Source organism: Tyto alba, unplaced genomic scaffold (assembly GCF_018691265.1).
Source record: "Tyto alba isolate M040663 unplaced genomic scaffold, T.alba_DEE_v4.0 Super-Scaffold_21, whole genome shotgun sequence".
Taxonomy (NCBI): Eukaryota; Metazoa; Chordata; class Aves; order Strigiformes; family Tytonidae; genus Tyto; species Tyto alba.
The window spans coordinates 8,441,225-8,464,106 of record NW_024881295.1 but is presented as its reverse complement, the minus strand read 5'-3'; the positions used below and the strand labels follow the sequence as shown (position 1 = coordinate 8,464,106).

The 22,882-nt window shown below is 37.4% G+C and overlaps 1 protein-coding gene across 5 annotated transcripts in view; it reads right to left on the bottom strand.

Moving 5' to 3' along the window:
- The window catches only part of SCUBE1 (signal peptide, CUB domain and EGF like domain containing 1), a 216,957-nt gene that overhangs the window by 182,047 nt on the left and 12,028 nt on the right, over positions 1-22,882 (bottom strand). For all 5 annotated transcript variants that reach the window (XM_032986333.2, XM_032986339.2, XM_032986334.2 and 2 more), the window contains exon 3: positions 1,242-1,370. In XM_032986333.2, the coding sequence (XP_032842224.1) occupies positions 1,242-1,370 (129 nt within the window). The remainder of the gene's footprint in view (positions 1-1,241; positions 1,371-22,882) is intronic.

Below are 22,882 nucleotides of genomic sequence, written 5' to 3'. Positions count from 1 at the left end.
TTAATCATTTGACCACCTCAGGTTGAGGCAAATAAATCTATTTAGTGTGTTCTATAACAAATGAAATTTGGAAGTTTAAGTCAAAAGCCTGTCAATGGCCAGGATATATAATCCATATGAATAAATATTACTCAGTTTGCAGATGAATGCAGTAGGAAATACATCTGCTGAAAAGCAAGCCAAATCCTTGCTCAGAAATTCTAGTTGTTCCATAGCTTCAATGAGTGCAGACTGGTGTTACTAGACTTTATTGTTTCTGGTTCACTACCTGATTTCTTAATTTTTATTGCAAAGAATCTCAGTTTTTACAAGAGTGAAGGTGCTGCATGACACGCACAAAAATATCCCTTTTTCACACTGTTTTATAAACATCACCTTTAAATTAATTTGGGACTGTACCAAACACTGGTCATGGCATTTATATCAGGAATATTGAGAAAGATAGTCCCTAGGCACTAGAATTTAGCTAAAATGACTACCAAGTAAGCAGTTATTGGAAACTAAACTTAGCAGTCAAAGTTCATTTCCAGGTAATTGGTGTGAAGAAATTTCAAAACAAACATATTCATTTTTAGCTTATAGGATAAACCCAACCTATTTAAACCAGAGCAATGGACAAGAATAATAAAAAAAAAAAAACAGATCCCCAAATCCTTAGATTGTTGAAGCAATTAAGATCCTGCTCTTTGTACAGTTAGTGGACTGTGTCCGTCCCCTTTGTAAACAGCTACTACCGATAACTGTTTCTTCTGCCCTGTTTTATTGTTCAAGTATTCCTTCATCACACTTACACTTTTAACATTCTGTAACTTAAGTTCATACAGCATATCCTAGAACTGTTACCCTAAGAGGGAAAAAGTGGGAGGGGAAGCTCTAAATATATAACTGGAATTAGAGAAGTTGGAAAAAACAGACAGAATATATTTAAGTGGATGGAACAGATTACTTTTCTTAAAAAAGAAGCCCAAACATCCAGCACAGGCTTTGGAGGTCAGGGTTTTTTTTAGTAATGTTAAAGATGGGCAAACTGATTTGAGTATGTTAGAATTAAGAGTACCAACTGCCAACTTTAAGGATCTGGCCTACACCACACTGGAGTCAACAGACAGGTTTGAACTTATTCAGTGTGATCTGGATCAAGTCTTTACTGAAAACATAACAGATGACAAAATCAGCAAGCAGATCAGGCCTCCTTACCACAGCCATGAAACAAAAGCTTCTTGCCAGAATGTACTACTTACCAAGACAGTTGTGGCCATCATGCGCTAACATGAACCCATCATAGCATGTACACCTGTAGTTGCCCGGAATGTTGATACACTCATGGACACAACCCCCATTGTAGAAGTCATTTTCACACTCATCGATATCTAAAGGCAAGAGGAGGAAAAAGAAACTTTTGTAAAAAAGAAAATACTAAGACTACAGAAAAATTTCTGCAACCAAGCACAGTTTTTGAATATATGCATGTTCCTAATCTTTCTATATTCTCATATTGCATTATTTCATCCAACAGATGGCTCAGGGAAAATACTGACTGAATATATCAGGGTCATATATGACTGAACAGCAGCAAGCCAATGTATAGAACACTCATCCTCAAAATAATTGTAGTATCATCACAGTAAACAATGGCATGTTGTCAAAAATTAAAAAGAAACATCTGGTTTCGATACTTTTTTTATATTTAAAATGCAAGTTTTGGGTTTTGTCTTTAAAATAATCAAACAGGCAATGAGTTAAACCTTTGACTTTGGTTTAACAAACAGCTATCTGAAACATGCTATTAATGTGGCATAAGACAATAGAAAAGTATGCCTTGTTTAACAAAAAATTGTCGTCTCAGAACAAGGAAGATCTGGTATATTCCTGACAATAGATAAGGCTGTAGTCCTGCACAATAAACCTTGAAAAACACCATTTCTGAAATAGCTGTCACTGTCCACTGAACTTTATTAAATTACTATTGATAACTTAGTACAGTTTGTCTGTTCCTTCTACCTCCTCCACAAAATAAACTCTACCACAATTTTCTGTATTAATTCATGTACAGCAACAACAAAAAGACCCAATATTTTATTATTAGAAGGTACATTATAATTATTTTTATTTATTTATTTTTGTACACTGGCCTGTATCTGAAAGAGTATCATGAATGGTAAAAGAGAGATTCATTCTGCTTCAACTACAAACAATCTTGTTATGATCTTCCCTCCCTCATACAAAAAAATCAAAAAAATCACTCATTCTAGAAATTGCAAACTTTCTTCTTTTTACAGATTGTATCTTGGCTTTTATATGTCTCTTCAGCATCACACTTACTGCAGTGAATCATTCAGTGGTGCACATCAACCAACTAAAAATACTCAAATAATTACAGACAGTCTCATTGCTTGATAACGATCAGCTCTAAATCTGCGGTGCGCTAGGCCAAAAACCCCAGCTACTGCCCCTAAATTACACAGTGAATGATAAATGCATAAAGTAATCTTGTTAGAAAATTAGCTGTTACTACATCAGAGCTATCCTGGCTGTACATTTCAAACATGCCTTCCATTGCAGAAGTGGTTGAAATATTTCTGATTTAGGTTCATGTCCATGCAGCCTTCTCCCCACCCCCTTTTATTTGCTTTTTAACTTTTAAAAGTACTCCAGGAGAAACTTTGCTACGTGGTATCATACCCAGCCGCAATCCCAAAACAGCAAGGGAGTTTGGTAAAACCAGATTCTTCTGATAATCCAGCTCAGACTCAGTCACTCAATGCTTTCAGCATTTCTGGCCCTTGGATTGAGCCTGGCTAGGCTTGCACCTCCTTGCACAATCCTCTGATAAGTTTGATCTGTCAGAGCAAGGACAGGCTTCTCTCAAGTTTTTTTGCAAGCCTTCCCCCTCAAGTCGGCCCCTCTCAGAAATGTACCTTAAACTCAGAATAACCCATTCACTTCCCTCCAACAGCTCTGAAGCCCCTCTTCTACCATCTCCTCAGCAGCTCGAAATGGGAATTACAAATTTGGCTGTACCTGCAATACCAGTCAGCTTTTTTGTAACTCAGCATTCAGCACCACAAAAATGCTGAAAATAAGCAGCTGGAGAAAGGATCTTCCTAACAAAAATATGACCTACTGCTTAAAGGTAAACTTCCTGGTCTTTCAATCATTGCTGTTTCAGAAAATTCCCATCCTTTACTAGTGATTTCCATCCATTAGTTGGACAACTGCTGAGTCAGCACAGCCTGTGGATGTGCTCTACCTCTCTACCTTCTGGAGTCCAGTATGACAACAAAAAGATACATCTGTGATTTTTCCTGAAAACAATAACCAGCAAGTCAATTACTGCATATTGGGCTCATTCCGAATACACCTGCAACATGGCAGTGTAAAGTCCCCAAAAGCTGCTCTCCTTTATTTAGAGCCCGATGTGCCTGGATGCATATTACCAAAGCGATCCAGTGAGGTTTCCACTTAGCAGACATTTGCAGCTTCCAGAACCATTCATGAATATTTCCAGAAACTTCCTATCATTCTCAAGCTACAAGGATGAATAGAGCTCTACAGTAATGCCAAGTTTTGACGGGCTAAGTCAATAATCAAAAAGCATGTAACAATATTTTGATGTCAGTCCTGTCAGGCATTCCTTCAGGACACTCAGGAAAAATGATAACTTCATTTTAAGATTTGTTCTTAACTTTTATCCAGCACCGAGTTTCTTCAGAGAGAGAATTCAGAAGAAAGTGTTATCAGTTGTTATGTTACTCAGCATCAGGTTGACCAAGGCTGATCAATTAATTCCCTTTTTTCAATCAATGAATCAAATATGACTATTTGTTTAAATAAGCAATGGGAGAGCCTTCAAAAAGGCCAAAAATCAAAGAAATGTGAAGACTTTTAACTGTCTATCCCTTATATAATACTTAGTTCTAAAAAGCTGTACTGTGACTAGCAGCACAAGGTGCTGATGCAATACAAATACTTCAGCTCCAGAAACGGCAATCTAACAGATACATAAAAAGGAACAGATTCTTTTCATCTCTCTCAAGAAGTTCCAGTTACATTAAATTTTGCAAAAGGATTAGATGATTACTTCACCCTTTTGTATCCCAACAGCTGTACAAAACTAGAATTGGAGCAAAACATCCTACCTACTTTTAAGAGCCATGTTGTGGTTTTTTTGGTGTTTCTTTCCCCTCCAAAACCACATTGCTATTTATGAGACTTCACCTGGCAGGCTGACTGGAACTTCTATCTCCAGTATTGCTAGTAAAACATCCAGGGGATAAGACTCATGAATTTAACACTTTGTTTTTTAAAACAAAAACAAACAAAAAAAAACACCAAAAGCATGTACAAAGTCTGCAGATTCCAAATGTTGAACTTTTTTCAAGCTCCAGCTGTACCAAGAGATAAGCAGACAACATGCCTACACGTACGAACACCATCCCATCTTCTCATATACCTGGAGGAGGTCATTGTTTAAAGAATGCCTCAGTGAAAGTGCTGAACAACTGTAATTTATGGGCAGAATATTACATCTGACATGGCAGGATATGACTTCCTTAGTAAGCTTAATATAGCAATAAAAGCAATAGGAGTACATTCAAACACTGAAAAACTGCAGACTTGCTCTTATCTATTGTAAAACTCAAAATTTACAAGGGCTGGTGATGTTAATTTCCTTTTAGTTAGGTCATATACTATTATTCTTTTCTTCCTGTAATTGATAGAATGGGGTGTTAATCAAACTCTTGACTCCGAACATCTCTAACTCAGAAAGTTAACTCTTCCCGCTAATTTTGTAGCTTCACCTATTCTTAGCATTCTTAGCATTTGATCACTTAATACTGTCTTTGACCATGAAGGAATTACCATAACACAAAAACAAAACAAGAGAAACAGAGAAATGTTGCCACCTGACCATGAAATTGCTCTGCTGGATGCAGGTGCATATACTATTGAACTAGCAAGGATAACTGCAATCTAGCTCTCAATGGGAAACCTTAAGTTTTATCTACAGTGGCAAAATATCTACAAAGTTTTCACTCCAGTAAATTCTGGCTGTGCAGACAGGCAAATCTGGAGGTGTTTAGTGAAGAAAACACCTTTAAAAAGTATTGCAATTTTTTCTCTAAAAGGAATTAATTTCATGTGGTATTACAATGGCAGCAATTACAGGAGCCCTGGAAAAAAATTAAATGCATCAAAATTATTAGAGAAGGCATAGGGCCATTTATAATAATGACATAGTCTGCCAAGAACCTATTTGTGCTTACTGTGTTCAAATGAGACAGCATCCCAGTGCCAGAGCTGGATGTATGTAACCACATCCTCAGCTGTTGGTGTGGTAATTTTGACCATCTTTTTCTGGAACTGGTTTGGGAAGTCTCCAAAACCCACTGCTTGTTTCAAAAGTTCTAAAGGAAAAAAATATCAGGAAAAAAAGAGATAAAAAGAACCTTGCTTACTTGGGTGTACTTGTAGCTGTACTGGTTCAGCTATTTGCCAAGTAGAAAAAAGCTTGGAAACTACATCATAATTCCTTCTGGAAAGCAGAGGTGAATCTTTTTGTTACAGCCTGGAAATAACTCTCAGCAGCCCTAGGGAACACAGCACTGCCATGCTCTGCTGTTGTCATCCTCAGAGAGCAGTGGTGTTAGTTAGAGTACGTACTGTACAAAACTGCAATTATTATATAAGCATCCAAGAACTTCTTTTTAAAACTTAGATGAGTATCTGAGAAAATCCAAGCATTTGATACCATGAGGAAGTGCTGTGGTTTACAATCACTGTATTTCAATTATAGGAAAAGAATTTGAAGTTTTCTTCTTTAAGTGACCTAATTCTTTTTAGTCTGAGGGGACCTGTATCTATGTTATACATCCTGGGGTTGATTCTTCTTTCATTATTACAGGTGAAATGGACACTATCCCAGAAATTTGTCTCATCTGTGTATTCTGCAACAAAGGGATGGCACTCTCAGAAGCCTCACAAGGCCACCCTGCAGAGAAGCAGCTCTTCCAGGAGCATATATAACTTGACTAAGAAATGTTCAAAATAAAATAAGGATTCATCTCTTCTGCTTCAAGGATCACAGTATTTCAGCTTTCTGTTTCAGCAGAGAATAGAACACACATCAGCATGCAATAACTAAGGTATAAAAGTCAAACCAAACTGTAAAACAGAGTGAGGAAAATGCTAATTCCCATTTTGCCTAAACATTTTCAGCAGTGTCATGGAATTTACTGTGTGCTAACCATCTCTTCCAAGCACTAACAATCTTAGCTAGAAGGTGGCACAGACTTTATGCCAGGGAAGTACAAGATCTACCTCCAGCAAAATCCATTGTACTTCATTATACCGGTTGCCATTCATTAAGTTCTTGAATGTCCAAAAATCATTACAACACATGTAACAAAATTTGTCAGCACATCTACAGATCATTATGGGCAAAGCTACTAAAATCAAAGCAAATGCCTGCATAGAGTTGATGAATTTTGGATGAGTGTGACATCTAAACTGCCACAGAAGCCTTATGGCTATTAACATGCAAAAGGAAGAATGGCTGAGGCCTGAAAGTCAATGAGCCAAATTCAGCTTTCAGTGTTGAATTCCAGATTCTATAGAAAATGGAAAAGTGCATTGGCACAACCTTTATCTTGGCATCTGTTAAGGCCACAGATCCCAACACGCAATGCAACAGAAGATGATCAAAATGGGAGTAGGATTGGGTAAAATCTGTGTTCACTTTAAAATATTTCTTGACTGCTAATATAAGCGGAAGATCTGGAGTTGATTTAGTAAACACAAATTTCAATTGACTTTGAAAGGCATAATTTATGTGCTTGGACTTTCTAAAACACATAGCCAAAGGAAGCCGTCTCCCCACATCAATTTCTTCTAATGTAGAGAACCACAAACAAAACGTAGCATGCAGGTATATTATGCAGATGTGGAATATTTCCTTAAAGGAGCTGGATCCATAAAATAGCTAGAAAAATAAAAATTAAAGTCTTTGTAAGTGTATCTTGATGGATAAATCCACATATTTATTCAGTGTCTGAAGAGAATATTTTTGTGTTCATCTTTATCTATTTATCTATCTGCTTTAAATAAAATACTGCCAAAGAGGCATTACAGAGACAGTATGTAGCATTTTCCTTACAAACCTGCCAGTAAAGAAACTGTGTTTTTACCTTCCTGCTCCATCAGAGGTTGCTGCTAGTCTCCTATAGAGGACAAATCATACCACTTGCAGAATTCTCTATTATCACTCATCTTCTGCCCAAAGAAGGCTTACTATAGTTCTGTAATTGCAGCATGTTGCCTGCTTATCCAGAACTGGTATGCAGCTAAGGACATTGCAAAATGCTGGAACACATATTTCCATGTGGAAATGTTTTGCACTTTCATGGCTTCTCTCTTAAAAGCTTTCAAAAATTTTTACTGATTCTTTACTGAGTTTTGGTCACTGTTCCTCCTAGGACTAATGCATTATGCTAATTTCTACAGAAAAATACAGGAGAAAAGCCCCACCCTAGGTTGCAAATCCTACACAATTAAGAATAGAGCTACAGTATGAACAGAGCTGTCTTCATCACTGCATAGAGTTATGCAACCTTGATCTCAGATGCTTGGGAAAGAAGTGACCTTGCAATATCCAAAGGTGAAATATCCTGAAGAGAAATCCCAATCCTACAAAAGTCAACAGGCGTTTTTGCCACTCATTTTATGAAGCCAGGAAGACATGTTTCCTGAGACTCAAAGAAAAGGGATATGCAAAATGGGATTATCACTTAAATTTCTTCTTCCCACTTTCAATTCAGAACAAGCAGCAATGTAGCATCAACACCGTTACTTTACTTTTAAGGAAACTGGCAGTAATGAAGTAACATTCACACTGACAAGAATACAAACAAGTCCAAGTCCTGGATCATAATCAGATCAGCATCTTACTCTTTTTAATGACTGGATTTGGGGACTGTAGAAACCATTAAAATAAATAAAACCAACATGGGAGTATTTATATATACTCTGTTTCTTTGGCAGATTCTACATTTAATATACTTTCAACACACACACATACACTGGATAACCTGAACCTAAGGCATTTGTATTTCTCATATCAAGTTGCATTTTCCTTAAGAAGGGAACCAGCTCCAGATCTAAAGGCCAGGAAAAAAGCTCACACATAGGTTAAAGACCATTTTGGTTAAGTGCAGGCCAAATTTGCCAAAAGTTCAGCTCTCTGGAAAGCATTCAACCTGGGCAAGAATACTAAAATGATTAGATTCTCAAGAGGAGTTCAACATCAGCACATTTCCACATGTTCATGTTATTTGAAGTTCACTCAGCTCTGCTCTTAAAATTTGCAAGAGCTGACCCAGCTAGATGTATGAAGAATCAGCTGAGAAAATGTTATCAATTCCTCTCAACCTGACCTGATGAAATACCACTTCCCCCACTGAGTTTTGTGATAGCAGAATTCAGTATCTACTCCAAGTCCAAATTTTATGAAGAAAATATTGACATATCAGGGTACATTCCATTTTTGTCTACTCAAAAAAACCCCCTTGACCTTCATCTCAGAGTGAAGTCCATTTTTGAAAATCCCTCCCCATTATCATCTTTGTAAGTCACTTTTTTCTATAAGAGAAAACAAATTAAAATCTATCATTTGTTATATCTGGTTCTTCCTGAGTTTATTTTTAAACTCATAAATGTTAGCATCTTTATTCTTTAGATGCTGTGACCTTGAAAATGTTACGATCTAATGAATCAGAGGAAAATACAGTGCAGTTTTCACAGCTTTCAAGTTGTCATTATGTTTTCAAGGCACTTGTGCCCAAGAAAACTGTAAAATTTGATAGCCATTAGACTATTCTGAGAGCCAAGGTCAAGGGTGAGCAGGCTGGGAATAGGGTAAAATCAGGAAAAGCAGAATGATGTTTTAGTGGAGAAAGGCAAAAGAACAGGTACAATAGGTTGGTTAGCATGAGGGTTTTTTCAGTGTAAATCGCTCAAGAGCCTTTCCACTATGGGTACTGCCCCTCAAATGTTTTTCCCATTAGTGCATCCACAAAGAAAAAAAAAAAATCAATTTTACAACTTCCTTCAAAAATGTCACAAACCCCTATTTTCCAGTTTAAAACAGCAATAAAATGAAAATGCTATGCCAATTTATTGGAGGTGATTTGGATGCAATCTGTGGTATTGTTGGGGTGTTTTTCTGGAAGCCATTTCATACAGTTTCCAGAAAACATCAAGTGCTCTGTAGCAATTTTATGTTTCCTTTCCTTCTGTGATGTCTGAGCACAAAGTTCATCATGCTTTATATTTTGTGGAAATACTTTTCTGAAAAAAGGGGGGGGAAAATGAAATACAAACCAAACTATGTTGAGGTTATGTCCAGCTTGTTAAACAGCACATATATTTTTAAAGTATGAACAGCTTCATATTCAGAACTATCTTTCCTAAAAACATTTAGGATACATTTGCAAGGCAGATGAGAGAGACATCATCCCATTTAGCACCAGCTGTATGATGGGACTTTTTTACTTTCTGTTTGTTTAATATTTTTTTCTCTGACCACAATTATTATCTCCTAATATTAGAGAAAGCACAGAGACATCTATTGCAGATCCTTATTTTGTGTTGTGTTTGAATTCGTTTCCTATTATTGCACTGATCACATCAAGCATGAATCAAATTGTCAAGGCACACTGAGTAAGAATGGCCTTACAAGAGTCACCTTCACTGTTTGGGAAAAAAACTAACAAGCTTTCAGACACACAAGTCCTTCTCTACGGAGCCAATGGCGTACATGAACTTCTGAGTTTATCAGCAGTAGAAAATGTAGGTGTGTTTAGCAATTGTTATTTTGCAAGTTTTAGTTAATGATCTTCAAATATTGTTTATCATATAAAGGGAGAATTAAAGAGTCACATTTAAAGACTCTAGAGGGTAGACATTGTCAAGCACACAATGCTGTAAGCAGAATTCAACTGACCCATCTCACATATTGTTAAATGAAACAAGGCAATAGACTGTGAAAATCCAAGCTTTCTGCACTAGGTGAATGATTGTATTTTACATTTTTGGTGAATAACCATCACATTCCTCATTCACTGTTAAGAAACATGGTCTCTGGAGACTCCCTTCCTTATATTCTTCTTAAATTCACCTTCCCTTCCTCATTTTCCTGTCTCTGTTCTCTTTCCTGTACATTTCCCTCCTTGCTTAAACTGCTAGTTCGAAGAGTTAGAAGAACATTTTTCATGGCTGGACACTGATATGCCAATCAAACTGACAACAGACAAAAGAATCTACCCCTTTGATTAATTCTCTCAGTATGCCTGCGGTTCAAGGCACGTATTACTGATTCAGTGTTCACGTACTGTGCTAGTGGAAAGTTATCCCTTAAGTACAGGGGAATAAAAAAATATTAAAAAGGAACACAGAAACTGAAAGCTGAGATTCTGCATGCACTTAGTGCAATCCGCCAGCCACCTAAGTACTCTTTATGGTGGCATATATAACACTCCAGGAGCAGGAACGGGGAGGAGATCAAATAAATGACATGGAACACTCTTCATTTAGGACCTTACAGAGTTTTTGACTGCTTAAATGTCAAGTCTTGCCATAGCATTAACATTAGGTTTAGATAGCATTTTTTACCTAGAGTACCTTTTGGGAGTCAATAACCTTTGACAGTCATTTGTGGGAAAAAATAATTAAGCAGGTTTTTTTCCCTAAGGAACAATATATTTTCTATTCATAAACCTGAGTATTATCCCTATGTGACATTTTCCATCTCAACTAGCACAATGGAAACTTATAATTCCAGCTCCATTCACAATTAATACAATATTTTTCTAGATAATACCAAAATTATTGTTATTCTGCATTACACATCTTGCACTCTTGATTAGAGTTAGTTTTGTTTTGACATTTTTTCTTAATTGATATTTAAACAGATTGGCTACAAGTTCTTTGAACTGCAAGTGAGATACCCAAATAAAGATGGATACCTGCAGAGCACATAACAGTTTTAGAATCTGTCTTTATTTAGTAGCTGCCATGCCCGACAAGCTCAAGCAGAGAGATTTCCTGTTCACAAGTTGTTATGAATGTGAAACATGACATTTGACAGCATTTTTCCCACCACTTCTAAATCACAGCCATTTTCACCACAATTCCATCTTTTAATATAATGGGAAATGTTTGATTCCACATCTAATCTTGCAAGTTCTTGGAGGTCTAATGGGAGAATGTTTCTGTGCACCTTACTGCCACAATTAGCGTGCATGCATCTTAATGATTATTGTTTCAGTAAGTCATGGCAGGAGGTTATTCATAGATCTTTAAATTGAAATATGAATCTAAAAACTTTGAGGGAGAAGATTAATACAGTGAAACTAGCTCATTGATACAGACATCATTGACTACTTTTTTTTCCCAACCCCTGGTAGGTATCTCCCTCATTCTTAGACTGTATACCTCCAACCTTCCTTTGCATTTTTAATTTTCTGTCCATTGACAAAAGGAAACAATCCCAAGCTTTTATTCTGAAATAAATTTCCTTATTACCTGTAAGTGGATGAATATTAACTTATTTTCTGTGGCTCTTCATGTGGGGGAACAGAAGATGGCTATTCCTTCTTGCTCATTTCAGAACAAGTCAGTGGCAGATCACAGACTGTAAAATGGAAGATTTCTTGATATCCTAATGCATATGCTTCATTAGACCCTGGCAGATTAACACTACTTCAATTTCAGGCTGAGATAGCTAAGGCCACAAGCCATATGACAGGCTATATAGCAGTGGTTTTCAACCTTCTTGGTTATGAGAAACTGCTACATTTTCCAGCAGAGGTGCAAATCATTGTATAGCAAATTTACATCTTCTGACAGCAGGCTTATCTTTTCAAACTATTTTTTCCACATGTGCTTTAGCAGTAGTCCTTGGGCTACTGCAGACTCCTGGCTAAGAACTGCTGTGCTGTGCTGGTTAACCACTTGGGAAATACAATTTAATCTATATCATGTAGGATTTGGAAAACGGAGGGCTTCCTGTCATCTTATACCACTTCGCCAAACTCCCTACTTTGTATGGGACACATATCAGACATTAATTTTATCAGCCTACAAAAACTCCCATGAGAGTACCATACAACTATAATCTATTTATGAGCAGAGCAACTCTGCATTATGTACACTGTTGTGCACTGCCGTGAGAAAATCATTGCACAGACACAAATGACCTGTTAAGTGCTGCCTTTCATTTCAACATTTACTAAAGTCACGTGGCCACTTCTAAACATCATACACAGGGGATCTATGGACTTGTGTCCCCTGACAACGCCAGACCCAATAGTTATGAAACCCAAGAAACCAACTCTGCCTATTATTTTGTCACCTGTTCCACGAATGCAGACAATTTCATACAGTTCCCCAACAGCATTCTTCACAAAGTGAAGGCCTCCCAGCATTTTGGTTTGCAGAGAACAACAGAGCAGCCTGTAAGGACTGCCACACTGAGTCGTTCACAAGTATGGAGACTAACTCACCTATTAAACAGCAGCTGACTGGAGGATAACTTGGATCATCAAAGCACAGAACCTTCTTTGTTTCAGAATCATTATGATGATTTTTGTTATAAATAGTTTTTCCAACTACAGAAGTGTTTATCTGGAGTAGGAAGGTCTACATGATGGTAAAACAGCTATAGCACACATAGAACAAACTGAAAAATGAGAGTATGGGTCATTCATTAAAACTCAATGAAATAAAATTCTCTCACACCTCATGGAAATTAAGACTCCACAGTAACTTTGGCAAAAGCAATATATAATACTAGCGTGTTGCATGAATTCCAGTATCAATCATTTTACATTCCACTTTTCTTATCCAGGAGAGAATACTGGGTATTTCATATTTTCTTTCTCTTTTCTATGGTGTTATGCATGGATAGTAAGCCTGCTTCAAAATTATTTCAGTGCTCCAGCCTAGATACAAATGCATTATCTGCATATAATTTATGTTTTCAGGACAGTGGTAAGTATTCTTTTGCTTATGAATCCCTTGCAGGGCTGGGGGTACTCAGCATCTTTAGGAAACAAACTGAGTAAAATTAGTTGAGATGACTCTACATTTAAGAGGAATTTCTCTTTTATGAGCTTGATCCATGTGCTTCAAAAAGACCTGAGAAGACTAATCTGAACAGAAATTAGAACAAATATTTACAATAATTTTTTAAAAATCTGAGATAGGCTTACAAAATGCTCAGAAGCATTTTTATCCAGCACCCTTCATCTTTGTGCACTGTATAAAAGGTAAAAAAGTTACTGGGCTACAGATTTCATTACTCTGTGAGAGTTAAAGACGATCAAGTCACATTTTGTTCCTGTAATGACAAATTCAACTTGTCGCAAAATTGTGTTTGGGACTCTCAACTTTAAGTTAAACCTTATTAAACCTGTGATAATAAATGTAATACCCTAAATGTGAGTGCACACAAAGCACCATCTGAAACAGTTCACAGCTCTTAAAGCTGCCTCAATCAGAAGTGAGTGGATTTGGGAACTGCACAATCATGAAATGTGGAATTATTTTCTAGATGCCAAAACATTTGGCAATTTTGCTGCACAACCCAGAATTCTGGCCCAGCCTCTCAGCTCCTTAACAACAATTCTATCTTCACAATGTATAAAGCGCCTGCCATGTAATTTTGTTTGGGTGTACAGACAGAATATTTTCCATTTTTTGAAAGCATGGCCCTGACCAGTATCAACAAGAAGCTCTAGATGCTGTTGTAGTAGATCAATACAAAAGAGGTTTATTTTCAAACAAATATTACATTAATATAATTTTTGGATTCAAGTTTTTTATTCCTGAAACAGGGAACCCTGTCCTACTGATGCATGCTGACAATTCTAACATTTTATTCACAAAGAGAGTTCATCAGTTATGATGTAGGCTCTCCTTAGTCTTATAAAAAGCCACGCAGAAATTGGATCGGTGAGCCAGAGCTCTATTTATCACCAGAGACAAATAAGAGAAAATCTGAAAACCAGTGGTAAGCAGCCTTTTGTTTTTGACCTGTGAATGTGTAATAATTGTCCAGCAGAGATACGCACCTAGAGATAGTGAAGACCAGCATGGAACCCATCAGCTCTTCCATCATTACCCTTTACAGACTCTTCAAAACGTTGCCTGGACTCATTGGCCACTAGATAAGTAAGCAAGAGCATGGGCTCTCTGAACAGGAACTAATGAAGTTACATACTCCTCTTTGCCTGGCACACAGGGTTGAGGGTTAGATGAGCCAGGCTAGGCTGTACAAACACCTATTTCATAGTGAGGAAAATCCAGGAAAAGTGGTAAGGATGAAATTTAAAATTTAAACATGACAAACACTGTTGCTGACCTGTGAATCATCAAATATTTTCAATTATAAGCTGTGCTCATATCTGATGTTTGAACAAGATAGAGCAAATAGGTGCAATCTTGGCTTTCCCAAGAAATTAAGACATTTCTGCTCCAGTGTTCAAATATCCTGTACTAGAAAGCACACACAGCTTCCAGCACCGTTAATGCTATTCAGTGAAAAAGAATGAAACTGCAAATATGGAAATAGTAATGTGGGCGTTTGCTGAAAATTGAAGAGAGCTTGTATTTCTAGCCTGGAAATTTTCCTTTCAAAATTTTATGTAATTATCTTTCTTTGTTGCGTTGGGGAGAATGTTAGGTAGAAAGAACCAAAGAATGCATACAACTTCTGTACAGCATTAAAATAATGATATACATTTGACAGAACACACCATAGAAAGACAGGCAGTCTGACTGTACTGCCCTTCTCCCCAGCAGTAGAGGGATAAAAGTGGATAAGTTTATATAAATATTTTTTTAGTCCTGTAGAGTTATTCCCAATACTCTCATTTAGATGATTTCTCATGAGATGCCTTTTACAGCAATGCTATTTTATTATGCACAGATAAGCAAAATGCAGCAATCTCTTGACTAAAGACTTGATTAATAACCCAATAAACAGTTTAGAGTTTTTTTGCTTGTTTGTTTTTTAAATTGGACAGTGCATCCAATATAAAACTAGAGATTAGTGAAGTCACTTTTTGAAATGTTTTTGATATATTTCCTATGCTTTTCCTTCCTCCTTCCTATTTTTCTAGACAATCCTCTTTTAGGGCTGTATCTGGTGTATATTCACAGTATTTCTAAGATACATAAGCAGAAGTCCAGGGCGGAACACATTACAGCATCCTTGGTTATCCACTGAAAACAGGACACCAAGGCCTGACCAGTTAACTCACTCATGATTAATACTGGACTTCACCCTCAGTAAAAGGCTCAAAATTAAATAATAGAGTTATGGGTGTTCATTCATGGCACCTGGTTTAACAATGTAACCACCTAAAGTTAGGTTAAACATCCAGGTCAAGCTTTTCAAAGTACCTATTCACTTTTCACAACTGACTTGAGACTCTCCTTAACAAAGTCTCATTTTCAGAAATGTGAGAAGGCCAGTCATTCTGAAGATGTTGTTAGCTGCCAAGCCAAAAATCAATATCTGATTTTGTAGGGTTTGGCCATGTAGAGAAACATGATGTGACATTCATGGTAAACAGTAGTAGATGGGAGGCTGAAAAGAGTATATATACAGGTGTATACAATTACCTGTTCCTGTACAATTCTTTTCCAGTATACTAAGCATGACTAATCAGCTGTCTACGAGCTGTGAGTTTTGCAGAACACCTGTAGAAGCAAACATACTCATTTTCCATTTCTATTCTGAAGACACTATTAAACACAGTGATTTGAATGAAACTTCTGGCTCAAGAAGTCTCTAAATCTCTACCCTGCATTCTTATGTGCCCCATTTTTTATAGTCTACGCTAAGCATCTACTGTTGGCCACTGTCAGAGACTACACATCAAGGTAGACAGATCTTTAGTCTAACTTGTTCTGGCCAGCTTACACACGTTTGATATTAAAAGATAAATACACATAAGTATGTAGCATAGGTAGGGACCAGCATTCTTTGAACCCACTGTAAAGAGCCCTGATTTTATCTTCCTGCAATGAGTATTATTTAACAGTCTTCGTATACTTCATCAGCAGAGAACATACACCAAACTGGGCAATAAGGAGAAAACCTAAAAATGCATAAGGGGTATTCCAAAGATCTGATAACTAAGCAAATAAGCCTGACATTCAAGATCTGTCCATCTCCATCACTGGCACAAGTGACTTTTCACAGAAGTTACTTCTAAGTGCACATAAAGGTCTAGCAAGCTTAGGGTAAAGGACTCTTAATTTGTATTTTGTTTATGCAAGCAGGCAACTCAGCTACTGAAATTAAAGGCAATGCAATTTAAACAAAGGTATGATCAAATGGTCTAACAGTGCTTCCTGAGTAGGATGCATCAAGAAAAATCTTAAGGCTAAACTCTAAGAAAACACAGTTTAAAAAAATCAGCTTTTTCCTAAAATAAAGTTGTGGGCTTTTGTTTGTTTTTTTAACTATATGCCTGTGCTAGAGAGCTGGGGGGCCTATTTTAAATTAAAGAATTTAAAAATGCAACACTGAGACTGGGAAGATGAATGTCATAATGATCAAATGCTGATACGGCAGCTTAAAAATCCCCTGTCCTGGTTAAATTCAAAGCAGAATTAAGTACAGAGTAGTTTCCATTCATTTCAGTGGACTTTGAATCTCACAGCTGCAGGCTCTTTGGTCCAGATACACCGCATCCAACTTTACATGCCTACATTGTAGATGTCCACATCTATGTTAGAAAGAGACTTATTTTCAGGGCATGATTTATCTGACCTATTTTTGTTTCCAGTAATACAAGGCAAACTGCATTAAGGAAATTCCTATTTCTCTCCATCAACTATAAAGAGAAAGCAAGGCAAACCGCCTAAGTGTACTGATCTGTACTACTGAGATCCATGTTTGGACAGACAAAACCCACCCTTTTGTCCTCTTCAGATACCCCTGAAATGAGCAGAAACTCTACCAGTATACCAAATGCTCATCAGATAGAGCCAGTGCCTCCCTCCCAATGTAACAGGCTTTATTTTTACTGGAAGTTAGGTCTCAGGATGGAGTGCAATGGAAAGCCCATAATCAACTGTCTGAGCACAATTTAAATGTTAAACTAAATGAATTATAGGATGTACTATTAATTGTTGCAATTATATGCCTAATGTAACAATTTATTGAAGTGACTTGACGATAGAGAAATGCAGGAAGCTAACATTGATTCACATGTTAATTTTGTCACTTGTGACCCCAGAAAACTTTTAAAACAAAGGGCAGCAATATGTTTTCAAATTACCACAGGAAAAGTAAAGTAAACCCACCCCCCACCAGTCAAACAATTTTACAGCCAGCAGAAGGCACAAAACCACATGGAGGAGATATTTTTAATTAAGTGCAATATAAGGAGAATAATGGTTAACCGTATTCAGTCTAAACAATTATTATCAAAAGGGCTTTAGCATTTAAAAATAAGCCATTTAAGAAAGGCTTACTGTTTTAAACATAGGCTGTTTCCGATTATAAAGTAGAGCTTTTAATTAAGATTAGTAAAGCCTAATTCAAGCTATAATTTGGTTCCTTTAGTTAGCAAATGTCTATTAAAACTGAGCAATTAAGGTTAAATGGGTTGAAGCATTTAAAGCACTCCCTCCTGCTTCAAATACTATAACAGAAAAGACCATGTCAGTGACTAATTCAGACCAGAAGACATGTATTTCCCTTAAGTTTTATACTTCCTTGTTGATCATAAAGTTTACTAAAGAAGAATCCATTGGTAAACTAGATTTTCAGTGGAACATAATGTTTGTATGCTACACCCTAACATGCATAATTTAAAAAGCAAAATATAAAATATTCTCACTGTAAATTTATAACTATAGTATAAAGTTTGCTCCTATTATGGTTTTTCTCCCTTAATTTTATATAGTTCCGCAATAAAATATGTAGTTAACTTCCCAGTAGTGTATTTCTCTCTTTTGATAGCTGTGTTGATACTTGGCATAATGGTCTTAAGCACATATGCTGCGTGTGTACTTCTGACAGGTAAAGGTAGAAGTGTCCTAAGATTTGTATTACTTACATAAACTACCTTTCAAAGCTTTCCTGCCTTACCTTCCACTTCACATTTTCACAGCTTCTTCAAAGACTGAAATTCTTCATGCTTGGTCTCATCTCTGAGATCAAGTTATTTTAGCAATTTCAAGCAAAATGAGCTGAGCAAGCTTGAGGCCTGTACTTCAGAGGGTGGGACACACACCCACACACGCCACTGCCCAGCTGTGGCAGAGCCCTCAACTAGCAGGACCCTCTGTTAACACTCACACCCAAACAGCAAACCTCTTATTATACATTTTCTGGACTCTTCAGGACTCCCCACAAGCACACGGATCTCACCTATATAAATCAGATAACATCATCAAGACACCAGATTGCCCTTTTCATTAAACCTGAGACCTACAGGATATGTTATGTGCAGACAGGATCAGTCCAGTGGCTTCAAAATTACAAACATTGGCACTTTCCTCAATGAATGGCAACATTAACAGAAACATGCTAGTCCTTCCAGAAAGCGTCCCTTTCAGGCCGCCATCCCTTGAGATCAGCCTCTTGCTAACTCAGGCAATTTTATTATGTAATCCTACTCAGTATAAGGATTGATGTTGTCTTCCCATTGCAGAGTAGACTACAACAACTGCATGTTACCTTCCATACAGAACACCAAAATTCCCGTCTTAAAACCACCTAAAAATTATCACCAATGCCTAAATCATAACATCAGTATTAACAGTAATGGCTAAAAGCCTTTCAGGATAAACAGTACAGCAACATATTTAGTAACTCTGCTCTACTCAGATACGGGCTAACACGCAAATTTACAAGTTGGAATTTCTCAGGATACTTAAATGTATTATAATGATGTACTATAATAAAGGTTTTCTGCAGGAATGTGAGCACACACAGGTATTCATACCTGCGTATGCACTCACTTTGTCCAACAAAGTCTAGTGAAAGCAGTCAGAAATGTGCATTGGAAACTTTTGTATTAACTCAAAGTAAATTATGTCAATGAAATACTCTAGAAAATGGATGCAATTACTGCTGCTACCCTGAATAGATTTGTGTCTATTCCCTATTCAGAATAAACGCTAAAGCTTTGGGGTTTTGCTTCATAAGACCACATGTGATGCAGACAACTGTTTTGTTTTGTGTTTTTATAATGCAGTTCTCACATTTCCCTCATGAAAAAGAATTTTTAAAAGATTTCAGAACATTAACAGTGAATGGATACAAAGTGCCAGAAGCATAAAGAAATAATTTTTATTTTGTTTTAGAAGTGACTGTTAACATAAAACTTAAGTGACAACACCTTGGCTTTTATCCTTATCACACAAAAAAAGTCGTTTCCTAGTCAACTGGAACAGTTAATCATACTATAAACAACAATTTGAGGGCATTGTTTTCATTGTTAAAGCTTTTGAGAGAACTGCAGTAGAAAAGTTCTTCCATTCTGAAGCCATAATCTTACATGCAAACCTGTTTGTATACAGAATAAACTGCTTCCATTTTCACACAGTGAAACAGCCTATACCTAATGAAACAGATTATATCAAACCAAACAATTTTAGTCTTCAGGTTTCTATTTTGGGAAAACAGGCTGAGGTTGTCTATTCCTGCCTTATACTCATTCCCCGGCTCACAAGTCAAAACAGTCCCAGGTCAGAGTAATTCTGGCAGCTCTCCTTCCCTCATTTATTCCTTGCACTCTGACTATGTCTACATACATACTCCAGTCTGAACAGAGGTAAATTCGCTTTCCTAGGAATTCAAGCCAAGCAAAAGCCACAGGGCTCCGCTTGTGTCTGCCCTCTAGTAGCCACACAGTTCACAGTTAGCCTCCCTGGTGAAGCAGTCTCACGGCTTCAGGTCAGCCTGCAGCTCAGACCAAGCGACACTGCCTCTCCCCGATGTGCCCATGCAGACAAAGCCACTCTGAGAGCCTGTGGGAAAATCCTACAGCAGTCAGAAGCAGGAGCAATCCGTTCCGAGCACCTGCCTTTCCCGTGCGTGCTATACCGAGACCAATGTTAAGGATCAGATGAACTTAACCACTGCACAAGAATAATGGGGCTGGTTTAAGAGAAAAGCAGCATGTTAGGAGAAGGACGTGGAAAGAGGAACTTTGATCATACTCAGACAGGTTGGAATGCATCAGAAAAATGGAAAATTCTAAATAAAGCCAGACCTTGGTGCTTTGTAGTTAGATAAAAATATAGACACGTCTCCAAATCACAGTTTTTATGGAATCCTTTTCCAAGAAAGTTTAGCAAACAAAAAAATTGCAAAAGGAAAAAAGGCACAACTCTACTCAGTATACATACTACCATCTCTAGAGGTATGAAGTCAGGTGTCAGATATCAAATTCCTCCTACATATGTGCTGCCAAAAAATTTAGATACACATTACCTGTGCTCCCCATTCAGCAAAGTAAATACCCACTTACTTCAAGCAGTTTTTCACTAGCAGGGAGACAACTTGCCTGGAAGTTTTGAATGTGGCCTCTGCTTCCATCTAATGAAATCAGAACAAAGGCACTTCAGTGCAATTTCCCTCTGACAACAGCAAGAACTAGAATGCATAGGAGTTATGTCCTGTAGTATTTTCAGCAATGATATGTCCAACAGATAACTACTCCTGCAGAGGTTCCCATTCCCTGGTCTCTGAAGCACATTCTGCAGCAACACTCCCACCCCCAAACATTAGTAATCACCAAATCAGTATTATGCATCGCTTTTCTTTTTTTTTTTCCAGTTAAGAATTTAATGTTGTGTGAGCATGATGCCTCGTTAAACGTAAGGACTGACAGCGGTTCATGCACACCAAGACATGGGAACAACGGTATGCAGAGTTTAGCGATCTCAGAGAGTAAATGAAAATTGACTTTTATATTCTCTGAGATAACAGCTCATCTGCTTAACAAATTGATTACATAAATTGGAATGATCTGAAGGTCATTTAATCTATTTAATATTTCTTTTTCTGTCTTTGGTGGCTGTGCTGTAAAACATCAACAACAGTTGTGAAAGCATAGTCTTAAATTTGATATGTTGTCTATGGGGCCTACAGCACCCATCAAACTGCTCATGTGCTAAGCACTAAATTCAGGTCTAAAGCACCTGCAAGATTAAGGGCTTACATCAGTTTATTAAATGATCCAGATCTTTTTCTTTTTTTTTTTTTTTTTTCCCTATTCCTTGGTCACTGAAGGAAAAACTGTGATCTTCTACAGCTCCAGAAAAGGAGCACTGTAAAGTAAAGCAGTATCTTCAATTTAATAAAGCACTTAAACAGAATTACTTTAAAAAGCAACAGCTTCTTAAGACTAAGCACATGCTCAAGTTCTCTGATCAAGGCATTTGAACAAAACACTTCAAACCGTAACTAAGTGTATTCCTTTTGGTGAACACCTTAAATGTGACGAAAAGCCTTGACATTTCAAGGGGGCCTGTCAGACCTATCTTCAGTTTCTTATAACTCTGCCAAACATTTATATGTGGGATAGGATTTTGCAGTCAAGGTATCTGCTTTAAAGCAGGTTTAGGGGTTTTTTTCAGCTGAAATGTAAAACAAATACATACATACTAAAACAAACAAAGAAGAAAACCCCAGAACATTAGTTTTTTTCTAAAGTCATACAGATTATTCAGTGCTTTACTATGTTTTAAAAAATCTCCCCCAATTACTTGAACAGACTTAATGCGCTCAGATTTTGTTTCATGTAAGGATGCAGGGAGTTACCTTTCAGTATTTCTTGGGACAGAAAAACCTGGCCAAATTACAGCTGAAAATTCACCAAACAAAAAATAGCTATTTAAAAAAAAATTAAAAAAAAAAAATCACAATCAAATAAATTCACAAGCTCAGAAGGCATCTGCTGAAATTTAGGTAGCTAAAGTTTCCAAATGTCCCTATTTGTTGCTGTTTTTCCAGTCTTAGGCTGTAGTTTCACAACCCAATGGCTCCAAAAACTAAACCAGATTAGGAAAACTATTCATCTTGTCCACGACCACCTTCTCCCTGCCATTTGTTTCAGCCTCTATACCCTAGTTCATTGCCTTTTCAGTGTAGAACAGTTTATAAAGCCATGCTGTAATCCTTTGTTTTTATTTCCACTTCTTATTTCAGTGATATTCTTCACAGTATTCCCCCTGTGCAAAAAAAGCATGATCAGACAAACTGGAACTTCCTAAATCAGTGCACAGAGGAAGTAGAGTATTACTCCTTTTCCCTACCAGCCTGTACACAAATTTCTTCTACAACTTTCCATCACACATCCTCTACCCCAGGGCTACCTGAGCCTTGGTCAAACTTGCCCTGTAGTTAAGGCTCCCAGCTATCCTGGTCTAGAAGGGGGTTGGACTAGTCCCATGGGTACAGAAGCTATATCCACCATCCTCTTCCACAGGTACAGATATATCCACCACTCATGATGCCCATTACCTCCACAGGGTCTTAAGAGCATCGGAGTGGATGCTACCTGGCTCAAATGCGGAGGAGACAAAAGCTACATTAGTGGAGTTTATCTGGGCAAGGATTAGAGAAGTAGTGGAAGGTCACATTCCCTAACTCTGCCATCATCCAACCAGAGGCTCCCTGGCCTGTGCATCAGCTTACGTTCAGCCTCAGAACAGAGAACATGTATTTTGGTAGTGTGATGGACGCATGTGACAACAGTCCCCATAATCAAATGGGAGCTGACAAATGATGGCCAACAGCCATGTAAAACTGTCTTTCCAGCCAGCCACCTGAGGAAAGAGCCATGGGTCTGTG